At 38.9% G+C, this 13,430-nt stretch overlaps 1 protein-coding gene across 3 annotated transcripts in view; it reads right to left on the bottom strand.

Moving 5' to 3' along the window:
- Ap1g1 (adaptor related protein complex 1 subunit gamma 1) overlaps positions 1-13,430 on the bottom strand; it is an 80,533-nt gene that overhangs the window by 49,568 nt on the left and 17,535 nt on the right. For 2 of the 3 annotated variants that reach the window (XM_034522371.2, XM_076915871.1), the window contains one exon: positions 10,111-10,314. In XM_034522371.2, coding sequence (XP_034378262.1) covers positions 10,111-10,311 — 201 coding nt within the window. In that variant the 5' untranslated portion in view covers positions 10,312-10,314. Of the gene's footprint in view, positions 1-10,110; positions 10,315-13,430 lie in introns of those variants that run through there. The other variant, XM_076915872.1, reaches the window with a different exon arrangement.

Raw genomic sequence — 13,430 nt, 5'->3', positions numbered from 1 at the left:
CATGTTCGTCCCTAGTCCCTAATCCTCGAAAAAGCTATGCTTTTTTCTGCTACCAATTACTTCTTATCTCCTGTCAAAATCCCCTTTGCCAACATCACTATTTAACTTGCACTGTAATATATTTGCTTTCCACAGGAACCTCTGACTCTCTCCCACCTCCAATCCCAACATCTGATAATGATCTCTTTCTTATTCCCTGATTTCCTCTTAACACTTGCTTCTAATTTGTGAGACACCGTTTTTGAGATGGGGCAGTTACTACCAGGTTCGTCTCTAAAGACACTCTGCTTTAATTTAGTAAATTCCTGCAGTGCAGTAACCAATGTGCCAGACAGTCTCAGTGATACTCGATTTAAAGGAACAACAATATCAGTATCTATGGGTTATATATAAATACAGCAGTCATTATGTTATCAATTACTATGAAAACAAGGGTACCCAATTCTGGTGGGGAAGAAATGATCAGAGAAGAGGCTCCTATCTCCTTATGAAACACATACTGGACTAGAAAGAAATCAGTCTGAATTAGGAGCTGGATCTCCCTGACTCTAATTCCACCTAGGAGCCTGGGTTTCCCATCATTGCTTTCCAGGCAGTCAGTAATTCTCTGTAGCTGATCTGACACAGCCTTAGAATCCTCCTCAGCAGGCGCATGAGTCAGCCAATCAGCAGCAAGCCTAAGAGACTCGAAGCTATCAGTCACCTCTAGAGCAAGCATAGAGTCTTAGAACAATTTCTAACCTGGACTAGTGAGAATCAGCAGGCAGTTCTGAAAGTATAGGACACTTCTAGGAAATTCTATTTATTTTTAGCATTATGGCTTTTTGAGACAGGCTCCTGTATCTTAGGCTGGCCCTTACTTACATCTCCCTGTGTAGCTCAAGGATGACCTTAAACTCTTGATCTTCCTGCCTTCGTCTCCCAAGTGCTGTAATTATGGTTATACAGCAGCATGACTACTTTGAAGAAATTGTGATTGAGCAGATTTTAAGTAGAGACTATTTAATTGTTTGCTTGCTTGTTTGTTTGAGACAAAAATCTCACTATGCAGTCCTGGCTGGCCTGGAACTTGCTATATGACCAAATTGACCTCAAATTCAAAGCCTGCTTTGAGTGCTGAGAATAAAGGATGCACAACCAAACCTGGCTAACAAATTCATTTTTATAAAATTTTTCTAGATTCTAAATGTTCCTTTTTAAAAGAAAATTTCAAGCCAATTTTTATAAGAACTTTTAAGTCCAACAATGTGGATATTAAGCATAAGGACTTCAATTCAGTTTTCCAGGCAGGCATCAATTCTTTGTAGCTGATCTTTGACACAGACCGAGAACCCTCCTCGGTAGGATGCTCTATGTGAAGTTAGTTCGGAGAGTCGGAGGGGACTGCTTGGTAGTTAAGAGCACATGTTGCCAAAGGACCTGGATTCAGTTCCTGGCACCCACATGGTGGCTCACAGCCACCCACAACTCCAGTTCCGGGCTATCTCACAGTTGTGCACAAAGTACAGAAACATACATGAGCGAAAACACTGACACACATAAGTAAAATACATTTTTTAAAAATTTAAGTTATGCTTGAGGGCCAGCAAGATGACTTATCAGATAAAAGTGCTTACTGACAAGGCTGACAAGCCAAGTTCAATTCCTGGGACCCACATGATGACAATAAAGAACAAACTTCCACAAAATGAACTGTGATCTCTGTACACAAGTCATGAAGTACATGACATTTCTTTTTAATGTTTAATAAGTCAGGCTTAGCAGCAAGCATCTGTGACCCAGAAACGGGAATGGACAAGAGACTAGCACTGAGCACAACAAGCTGACCCCAAGCTCCCGCTGCTCAGCCACTCTAGCTGAAACTGTGAGCTCTAGGCTTATTAAAGACATCTTTCCTCAAAGAGTAAATTGGAAAAGCAACTAAGGATGAGAACCCACAGCAACCTCGGGCCTCAACATGCACCAACATGGCCAAGCGCACGAGCACCCAGATACCAAAAAGAGCATTCAACAGGTGTCTAGTCTTGTTACACTTTCCTGAAGCAAATAAAAAAGATGTAAATGTCCCCTTTATCAGTGTTTACATGGCTTTCCAGATTTAAAAAAAAGGTGTTCCACTCTGTTAGCTTTTCAAAGGCTCTTACAGGTCAGGGGCACACAGGCATTTGCCAAAAACTATGCTCATGTGATTTATTTTACCAATAAAAAAAATAACACACACACTTTTGAAAAGCAAGCTTGTTACAAGTACCACCACTATGTAGCTAAGCAACATAAAATCCTTAAGAGATCAGAAACTTTTTCATTTTTCTGTCCAAGAAAAAAAAAATTCCTAAAACCTGATAACACATATGGAATCACTTTCTCCTCTTACAAAAAGTACCTATGAGCTGTTTGTGGTGGTGCACACCTTTAATCCCAGCACTCATCTCTGAGAGTTCGAGTCCATCCAAGTCTACAAAGCCTACAAATTCCAGGACAGCTAAGGTTGTTACACAAAGAAACTCTGGAAAAACAGAGAGTAAGAGGGAGGGAGAGAGGGAAGAAGGGAGGGAGGGAGGGAGGGAGGGAGGGGAGAGAGAATAAAATATTCTATGTTTTATTCAAAATACATAAAAACTCTAACAATAGTTAACAATGAACTACCTTTTATCAATCAACATTTTGCCTACTTAATGTGGAGGCTGGGCAATACTTGAAAATGTTCATTGATTTTAGGACTGTATCTCATGTAGCCTAGGTGTGGCCTCACATTCACAATGTAACTGAGGATGACTCTAAGCTCTTGATCTGCTTCCAACTCTAGGTGCTGAAATTACAGGCTTGTACCACCTGAACTGAACCCAAGCATGGGGCATGCTAGACAAGCCCTCTGCCAACTATGCTATGTCCTTCGCCATTTATTTAATGTTTACTGTGAAACAGCGCCTCACCAAGTTGCCCAGGCTGGCTCTGCACTTTCAAATCTCCTTAAGTAGCTAGATTACAGGTCTACACCAGCAGATCTGTCTTACACTTTTTAAAATATCGCCATTTCAATTGAAGCCTCTGCATGTTGAGCCTCAGAGCCATTTGCTTCCTCTCCATTTCAGATATAAATGGTCACACAAAACTGTTGTCCCTTTTATACATGTGGAAAGGCTGGTTTGGGAATGTCTTAAACATTACAAAAACATATCCTGTAACTGATCTTCTCGCTCCCCATCAACATGGCTCTAATAAGTTGCACTTACTGTATCATTCCACTCCCGGGGACCCCACACATGTGCCCCGTACTAGTGAGTGTAAACTTAACTACTTTGTTTGTGAGGACAATGGGTTCCTTCCACTGTCTTACTAGGAATGCAAAGCTGCCAGAAACACGGCTGCATGTTTTTCACATAATGGACAAGAACTGCTTTCCACTCTATAAGTTAAGTGACTTGATCAGATGCAGGTTTTTCAGCCTGAAGTTTTGATTTGATCTTTCAAGTATGTACCACCTAAGGTAGCAATACCCACTTTCATCAGGGTGCAAACTATCACTTTTCTGATCACCAGGTGTTGTGTTGCAAGATGGTAATATTCTAATTCTTTTACAGCTCTCTACCTCCTTATCAGCTAAACAAAAGTTCTAAGAAGCAACTTCTCTATAGCATCAAGTTACTGACAATTCTTTCAGAAAAAACATTGTAAAAATATTTCTATCCTTCTACTGACCACTTTCAAAATGAGTTAATTTTGTAGAATCTCTTAAAGATGACCAATGAAATTCATAAAATTTTGTTTAAATATTAATTGGTTTTCATGGATACTAACTTGCTTGATACTGAAGATAGACTGCCATGGTACAGGCCACACTTAGCACACTCTAGAGCCTGGGCTCAACACCTACATGCTAGATTGGGAGAGGGCTTGTTTGTATGTTTTAATCAATTATACTGTTATAGCCTCAATACCCACTTATCAGAGTTGGGAACATGACAGCCTCTTCCAATGACTACTGAAACCTTCTGCAAACAACCTCTGTAGTGTCTTTCTGGCTGCTGACACAGACTGATGGTTCTAACTTGTTTTCTCTATTTCTTAGCCTGCATTTAGGATCTGTCACCATTCTGATGGGTTCTCGTCTTTTAAAGTGAAAAGACATTTTGAGATCACAATCTAGGTCTGTTAATGGTCCAATCATTGTTTTTAGGATTTTTCTTTCTTTTTTTGAGACAAGTCCCATATATCCTAGGCTGGCCTCAAACTCTACATATCCCAGCATGACTTTGAACTTCTGATCCTCTTGCCTCCAGCTCCAGAGTATTGGGATTACAGGCATGCATTATCTCCCAGGGCTTCTTGTAGCTAGGCAAATACCCTCCCACTTGAGTGACATGTCTAGCTCCTGTTTTGGGAACATGTTAAGGGACAAAACAAACTAAAATAAGGTAATATATATGTTCAAATATTGATAAGGTCAATCGAAAAATGTTAAAGAAAAAAATCAAGCTACAAAGAATATAGCAGAGTAACTATTAATAAAAATAATAGTAGTTAAAAGAGAAAACCATGATTATTTCAGCACACAATGAAAAGGCTTTATGAAATCAAGTTTCAAGAGGTTTTCATACAATAAAAGGTAACAACCTAAAGACAAAGATAGACACCATATTTAGTCATAATCTGTAATTTAAGATTTTAATATAGAGGCCTATCATTGTTTTCTTTCCTATTTATTTATTATTAGGGTTTTTTTTTTTTTTTTTTTTTTTTTTTTTTTTTTTTTTTGAGGCAGGATCTCTCTATGTAATCCTGGCTGTCTTGGAATTCATTGAATGGCAACTCACAGAGATCCTCTTGCCTGTGCTTGTTTAATCCCAAGTGCTGGGATTAAACACTGCCTCATTTTAATACTTCAATACAGATGAAAAACGTTATTAGAATGATAAAGGAAGAAAAAGAATTCCCATTGTTCTCAGACAATTGTACTAACCATAGAGAAAACAAGAGAACCAAGTCCAATAATGTTCCTAGGCAAAGAAATTTATAAAAACTGATTTCCTAGGGGACTGGAGAAATGACTAAACAGTTAAGAGCACAAAATGCTCTTCCAGAGGGCCTGGTACCAACACAGAACCTAACAACCAGATGTGACTCCAGTTCCAAGGTATCTTCTGGCTTCTACAGACACTGCAAGCATATGGTACATAGGCATACCACAACACAAGACACCCATACACATATATTAAAAATAAACAAATCTCAAATAAAAACTGAATTGTTTAAAAAAGCATTTCTTTATGACACAATTACTAAAAAAACAAAAAAACAAAAACAAAAATCAGAACAAACCATGTGTGTATACACATATAAAAAAGACAGACAGATCTTTAAGAATACTGTTTGTGGGCTGGAGAGATGGCTCAGCAAACACTGACTGCTCCTCCAGAGGTCCTGAGTTCAATTCCCACCAACCACATGGTGGCTCACAACCAACTGTAATGGGATCTGATGTGCTCTTCTGATATTCTGACATGTCTGAAGACAGCTACAGTGTACTCATATAAATAAAATAAATACTAAAAAAAAATACTGTTTGTAATTAGGAATAGTTGTTCTAAAGAACCTGCAGATAAATATCTCTTAGAATGCATGAGACTTTATAACAAGTACTGTGATTATGAAGGAGTTGCCAGCTACGACACACTAACAGAAGGACACACAGAAGAACAAGACATAGATAGCAGACAGGCTAAATTTAAGGAGAAACAGAGAACACTGGCCAGCTCTCTGACTGTCACCTGGAAAAGTGTGTCCAATGTTGTCAAGGCTTCTAAGATATAGAAGAGGCCGGTGTTTTCCTATGGGAAGTTCCTTCATTTTTATATACTGGCAGCAATTTTAAAACAATTGCCACAACACAACTATATAAAAATTTGGTCCTGGTTTACAGTTTTCTACTCCTAAAATATTCTTTTTTTTCTAAATTTTTTAAAAAGATTTATTTATTATGTATACAATGTTCTGCCTGCATGTATACCTGCACACCAGAAGGGAGCACCAGGCCTCATTATAGATGGTTGTGAGCCACCATGTGGTTGCTGAGAATTAAACTCAGGACCTTTGGAAAAGCATCCAATGCTTTTAACCTCTGAGCCATCTCTCCAGCCCTAAAATATTCTTTAGATACTCAACTTGTAGTCTACAAGATGGCTCTGTGGGTAGAGGCACTTGTCACCAACCTGCAACCTGAGTTCCATCCCTGAGATCTCTAAGGAGGGAGAGGCAATCCCTGCAAGCTGTCATCCTACCTCCTCCATGTGTGCACAGTGGGATACGTACACAGAGAGAGATGAACAAACATACTAGCAAACTATTTTTGAATTGTATCTAAACCAAACAAGTGAAAAGTTATACATCTTTTGGAAAATGTTGCTGGTATAAAATGTTAAGGGTACTGTTTCTGACAGACCCTGATGATAAAAGACCTACACAAAAGACAGTCTCTTAGAATTCAGTACTTCCAAAAGCTGTGTTTGCACTCCTCAAGGAAATGATAAAATAGGTAATGCTTTATGCATAAAACATAAATATCTAACAATTATTAACTTAGTGTTTGTAACAGCCCAATAAAGAAGGGATCCAGATTGTCTCCACTTTACAGATGAGGACAATGTCACACAAAGGTCAAAGATAGGAAAGAAAAGAAAAAGGAAGAGGGAGACATGAAAAGAGACAAGGAAGAGAGGAACAGCAAGAGGAAGGGAGAAAAGTCAAAGGTCTTGTTCCAAATCACTCACTCAGACATTAAGTAGGAAAGCTAGAATCCCCACTGGGTAGGTAGGCAGTCTGGCCCTTGCAGGTTTGCTCTTGGATTCTAGCATTGGCAATCAGGGAGCTAAGTGTTTCTTTTTTCTTATTCTGACTGACTCAACAACAGCTACCCTGGCCTGATGTTTTGAGTTCCTTCTCCCAATTCTGACTTTGAACTATTGTTTTCTTCTTTTAAACCGATGTGGGCGTTGTTGCTATCTCAGTCTTAAACTGATGTGGGCAGTTGTTGCTATCTCAGTCACTCTGAGGGTTTGGCAGGGCTAAAATACATAAACTTAATGGAAGTAGCTATTTATAGAATTTAACTAAGCCCAAAAGAGAATAGGCTTTTGTGTTACAGTCTACTCTAATATTTACTAGCTGAATGAATTTAAACAAAAATTTAAAACTCTGATTTTTTTTTTCTGGCTCTTCATGGAGCAAGAATACAACTTTGAGAGAATTACCTACTTCAAGGTTTTACACTAAAACTTGAATGAGATTTTTATTTAAGTGGCTTCTAAAATGTTTACGTTATTTATGTGTCTCATCTAAAAAATTTTTTTCTGAGTATTTTTGAGACAGGGTTTTACTATGTGGCCCAAGCTAGCTTCGGAAATGCAGCAATTCTCCTGCCTCAGCCTCCCAAGTGCTGGGATTATAGGCATGCACCACCATGCCTGGCTTTTCATATTTTGTTTCTATTGACAGCATCATGCTAGACACTGCAATAAAAATTAAAAAGAAACAGGTAAAATTAGTTTTCATAACATATTTTATTTAACCAACTTATCTAAAGTATCATATTTAAACATAGTCATAGAAAGTATTAAGTATTTTACACTTTTGTGTATGAGGCTTCTAAATACAGAATGTACTTTACACTTACAGCGCATTTCAATTTGTATACATTTTCAGTAGAAATACTTTAACTGTATTTCCATTTCATAAAGTAATTGACTCATGTAATCCAATTGCCTAAACCACATTTAAAGGTTTTCCAATAACTGAACCAATATTCAAGAAAATTTTATTTTCCTTTTAATAGTCCCCTTAGTTAAACTAGCCATGTTTCAGGAGCTCAGGACATACAACTCCTGACTCCCATAACAAACAGCCCATCTGACAATAAAATGGAATCATGGGGCAGCTGTTATACACAATTAAACAAGAATAGCCTCTGCTCATACATAGAAGTGACAGAATCAAGATATGAATCTTTTTATGAACATAGTATAAAGAAAATTACTGACATGAACAAGGAAGGGACTTTTAAGTAAACAAGAGTAGTGGACTTATAATTCTTAGTCCCAAACAGAAAGATCTTTAATTGTTTACCAAAATTTTACCACAGCTTTTTTGAGTATTTACACTTTTCAACTAAAAATTCAGTGTTTTATCAAATAAGTATGTTTCAAAACATCCCCAAAATGTCACCTACATCTTGGAAGTAATCTCTTTTAATGTGGGGCTATGGATCAACTGTAGGCCTTACATATATCAGGCAAGAATCCCACCACTATAATATACCTCAGCCCATGTAATTTTATTTAATCATGTTCCAGAAATGAATCTTAACTTTAGATGTATGTGTGTGTATACACACATGTCCATACACATGTATCTTTTTCAAAATAAAATCTCCTTGAAACCTTAAATCTACTCTGATTTTAAATTAAGAGCTGTCTCCTTAGAATTCCCTTAGGAATATATAATAGTGAACATCTCCAAATGGAAGGGTTCTGAATCTGTGTGTGTGTGTGTGTGTGTGCGCGTGTGCGTGTGCGTGTGTTGAGACAAGGTTTCTCTTTGTAGCTCTGGCTCCTCTGGAACTCACTTTGTAGACCAAGTTGACCTCCAACTCAGAGATCTGCCTGCTGTGCTTCCCATGTGCTGGGATTAAGGCATGCGCCACTACGCTTGACTGTATTCTGAGTCTTTTCCCAACCAGGTTACCTTTTCTTTTTAAAGCTAAATTTCTAATCAGATTTCTATACATCAGACCTAATGTCTCAACTGATAATCAACCAAGACTATATAGACACCCATGTTTTCTAATATGCTATGCATATACAATAACTACATGGATCAAATTTAATGTAGCCTATACCTTCAAATACTAACATCTTTAGGTTCTAACTCCATTAATTCTGTAAGAATAAAATATAAAATCTGTGTCAAAGGAGGCACTGATTATATTTTTTAAGAAAACTGTTAACAACAGACATGAAAAACAGTGCTATTTACAACTACTCCACTGCAATCAGGTGATGAATGACTACATCCACAGGAGTTGCTCCCTTTCTTCTACCTCGGTCTCCTTTCTTCTTACATTAATACCTCAATTTTCCTCAGGGGAACTAATGCTCTCCCATGCCTGAGCACGAATTTCTAAAGAGGCTACAACTCACAACATGAGCATAATACTGACCTAAACCAGTCTGATAAAATTCAACCTCTGTACTCCTTGTTTTACGTTGGCAGCAGGGTTCCTTCCACTGAAATTTCTGAGGTAAACATAAGCTGACTGTTGTCCTTGACAGATGTATCAAGTTACCTTTGGGAAAACCTAGGTGAATAGTCCTTTTCTTCCCTGTTATTGCACATTCTTTCAATTTTGTAGTCCATTCCTTAAAAAGAATACTTAGCACTGACTCTTAATAGAATTTAAAACTAAAACTACTAATTAGAAATTGTAAAACAGCTCATATACCCTTCTCTATGACTAAATCCTAAGCCCCCTTTATCATAATATAAGCATCAAAAGAAAAAAGCACCTATATCTGAGACTATCACACTCAATGCACATACTGGAAAAAGCAAAAGAATATGCATTTGTATCAGGAAGAAAATAAGCGGCAGAAAGATTTGCACAAAAGTGGCAGCAACTGAGGGCTGAGGAAATCAGGACAAAAGAAAAAATCTTTAACTTAAATACATCTGTCCAGACAGTTTTCCATATATCCTGCACAGGGAAAGTAACTAAGAAAACATTTAGCAAATACTAATTAAATATTCATTATAGCCAGATCCTCTGGCAGATCAGTCCTCTGGTTAATCCCAGTAAATAAGCTAGAGGCCACCATTAAAAACAAAAAGACAATACCAAATCTCTGATCCACATAAAAGAATAATTACAGTGAGAAGGCAGAGGAGGAAATCATGCCTTTCCAGGTACACGGCTGCTTTCTCCATCCTACCCTTGGTGTCACAATGATCAGAATGCAAACTACAGGCTATCAAAGTATCTCCCTGCCAGAATTTGATTCCCCAAGACACTGTCATTCAAAAAGAAGTGTCCTTGCCAGATATGGTCTCCACTCAGCCTACCTGTCCAAAGTGAGCAGGGTAGCCCAGCATGTGCATATATAGTAACTTTGCCACATTCCGACACCGGTATGTATTGTCTTCTTCTCTAAATGATGACCGGATTGCAGCACATTCTTTCTGAATCATTTCTCGTTCCTCAGCTTGGGTTCGGGCTGTCCGGATGGTCCGGATCAGCTCCCGCAATCTGATGGGGGCTGGCATCCTCTGGATATGGAAAAGACATAAAATAGAAAGGTTCTTATGTTTTGCTCCCAAAACCATTCATACAACTTCTCAAATAAAATACTGGTTGGTTTTTAAGAACACAAAACTTGCTAAATCCGGCTTAGAAAAGTTTGCTTGTAAGCTCCAAAGGTATCATGGGTAAATCCCAAAACTGAATAAATTTCTACAAAAACTACAAAGTGTTAACTACTGAAGAAATCAAGACAGGACATAGGAACATCTATGTCAAGTGTGCTGGTTCATTCCTGTAATCCCAACATTAGAGAGGCAGAAGTAGGTAAATTACCATGAGCTCAAAGCCAACCTGGGGTACATAGTAAATTCTAAGTCAGTGTCAGACAATAGACATTAAACCAATACCAGCAGTTACTGAGTCGTGTTGAACTGGACTTCCTTCTTAACTCATGCAGATCAACAATCTGCTTGCCATGGACTCACAAAACACACACCAATCCCATACTACCTGTGTATTATTGTTATTTTATAAGAAATAGTCAAGGGTCTAAATTTACAAAATACTTTTATATTTATTATCTCATTTGTTCTATCCTTTCTTTGGTTTTTAGTCAGTGTTTTGTTATTCATATTGGCCTGAAATTGCTACTAAACCTGATACTCCTGTTTCTGCCTCAGGAGTGTTGGCATTGAATGATATGCACCACTATGCCTAGCTTATGCGTTACTAGAAATCAAACCCAGAGGTCTATGCATGCTGGCAAGCTTTCTACTACTAAGTAAATTACATCCCAGCCCTCCTCAGGTCACACTGTAATTAAGGTAGAAATCATGATCCCCACGTTGCCTATGAAGAAATTTAGTTTTAAAAAAACTCAGCAATTTGCTCAAGAGCACAAGGTGACACGTGACAGAGGCAGCACCTGAACCAGGTCTCTCAATACCTCAAAATTATACTTACAGATAAAATGACACATCTACTAGGACTTGTTTTAAAGTACTCCAGAAAAAAGAAATAACGGAAGAAACAAACAAAAAAAGAAAAAAAGAAAAAATCCCAAACCTGGGAAGATAGAAGTTAAAAGAAGGAAAAAGGGGGCGGCGGCGGGGGAACAAGGGGTGCAAAATGTGATCATTGCAGAATACACGAATGTTCAGTGATATGGTTTTGTGTACATGACATTTTCATAATCAAAAGCTTTTAGGAAATCCTAAAGCTTCCAGATAAGGGTGTAGTGAAGTTGGCATGCATGCAGGAAGGCCTGGGTTCAATTCCCAGCACTGCCTACCTAAATCATGCATGGTAGTGGACACCTGCAATCCAAGCATGCAGGAGGTGAGGACGAAGAGTCAGGAGTTAAGAGCCAGCCTAGGATACCTGAGACCCTATCAGGGACAGAAGAGCAGAGAAGGAAGGCTGGATGAAAGAGAGGAAGGGAAAAGAGGAAAGAGAGGGAAGAAAGGGGAGAAAGAAATAATGCAATTTCAATAAACAAGGCACTAAACACTTAATGTCTCACTGAAAATAAGATGCTTAATAGTTAAGAATCTACTTAAAGAGCCATTTCTTCTTTAGTAGTAAACTATAAACACAGGCCTCAGGATAAAACATTTGTAAGCAAACTGATATGCTGCATATGTAGTATATTAATGGGAAAAACGTAAAATGCATCAAGAGAGCACAGCTGCTAACGATCAAGAATGGTAACTGCCCAAAGCCCAGGCTACTTTCAAAAAGCAGGCTTTACTCGATTCATAGAGAAAAGTTGCCTAGCAAAGCATGATGGCTCAGCCTGGAATCCCAGCACTGGGGAAGCTAAAGTTGGAGGATAAGTACAGGATCAAGGCTAGATACAAGGCTAGACAGGGTTTCTCTGTGTAGTCCTGGCTGTCCTGGAACTCACTCTGTAGACCAGGCTGGCCTCTCTCAGAAATCCGCCTGCCTCTGCCTCCCAAGTGCTGGGATTAAAGGCGTGCACCACCACCGCCCAGCAGCTAGATACTCTCAAAGGTCAAGAACAAACACTACTGGAAAGAACGGGAGTCAAGCAGAGCGGTAGAGAACTTACCTAGCGTGCACTAATGCACTAATGCCCAGCTCACCCCAGCCCCACCTCAAGAGCTGGGAAGCTCTGCTAGAAAACAATGTTTCTCCACAAAACCCAATGGCTACACAAAGCAAACAAAAGGACTGTTAGAAGAGGCTTCTCTAGTCCAAGAGCACATACATAATCCAACTTGGAAAAGAAATCAAGAATGTGAGCTAGGTAGTCAGTCACAGAATCACAGAAATACAGTCCATGCCACCAGCATGATTTTTTTTTAAAACTCCAGGACAATTTATTAATAGAGTTTGAAAGAAAAATTCCAGAAGGCAAGCTGTAAACCTTGACAGCAGCCTGGGGGAGAGAAAGAGACAAAACCATGCATTTGAGTTAGGCCAGCATGGAGATCAGTCACATGACAAACGAGCAGCACCCTGACCAGGAGGGCTGCTGCAGAAAAACAATAAAAGGCCTAAAGCAGCAGACACTTAGACTCAGCCTAGTACCCAAAAGACAAAAAGAAAAGGCAGAAGGGCCAAACTCAACAGAATTTCATGATGGTGCTAGTGTGACTGCAGAGGGTAAGAATTCTGGGGAGGAAAAGTGTATTATCTTAGTGTGAGGATACTTGTATCTCCCACTTCCTAAGCATAGCTTAAGGAAGATACTCAGCAAAACCTACCAAGAGCTTGGTGACCGACCTGCCCAGTCAGGTTAATTGTTAAGGGACAAGACAATGGCATGTCTCCACCTAGAGGAAGGTTTCTTTCTTTAATGTAACATTCCCTCCTGTGAAGATGTAACTGTAAAAACATTTAGGAGATGGACTAAAATTGGGGGATATAACTCATTTCTACCATGACAATCTAGGAATCTGGTTCCAAAGCTCTTCAGCAGAAGGTATTAATATCTGGGCTGAAGTTTTAGTCCCTCCCATCACAGATAGCATCCAGGCAGGGGTGCTCACTTAAGAAGAGATAAGAAATCAGAGCTCTCTTCCGGCATTTCTAGCCAGAGAACCAGGGACATTTCTGAACCAATGCTTCCAGTGTCCCTGACCTGAGTTGCCCACTCAGTTTCTCTCTCCTGTTAATG

Source organism: Arvicanthis niloticus, chromosome 18 (genome assembly GCF_011762505.2).
Source record: "Arvicanthis niloticus isolate mArvNil1 chromosome 18, mArvNil1.pat.X, whole genome shotgun sequence".
NCBI classification, from domain to species: domain Eukaryota; kingdom Metazoa; phylum Chordata; class Mammalia; order Rodentia; family Muridae; genus Arvicanthis; species Arvicanthis niloticus.
Note: the sequence above shows the minus strand (reverse complement) of the source record. Positions and strands in the feature narration are given on the sequence as shown.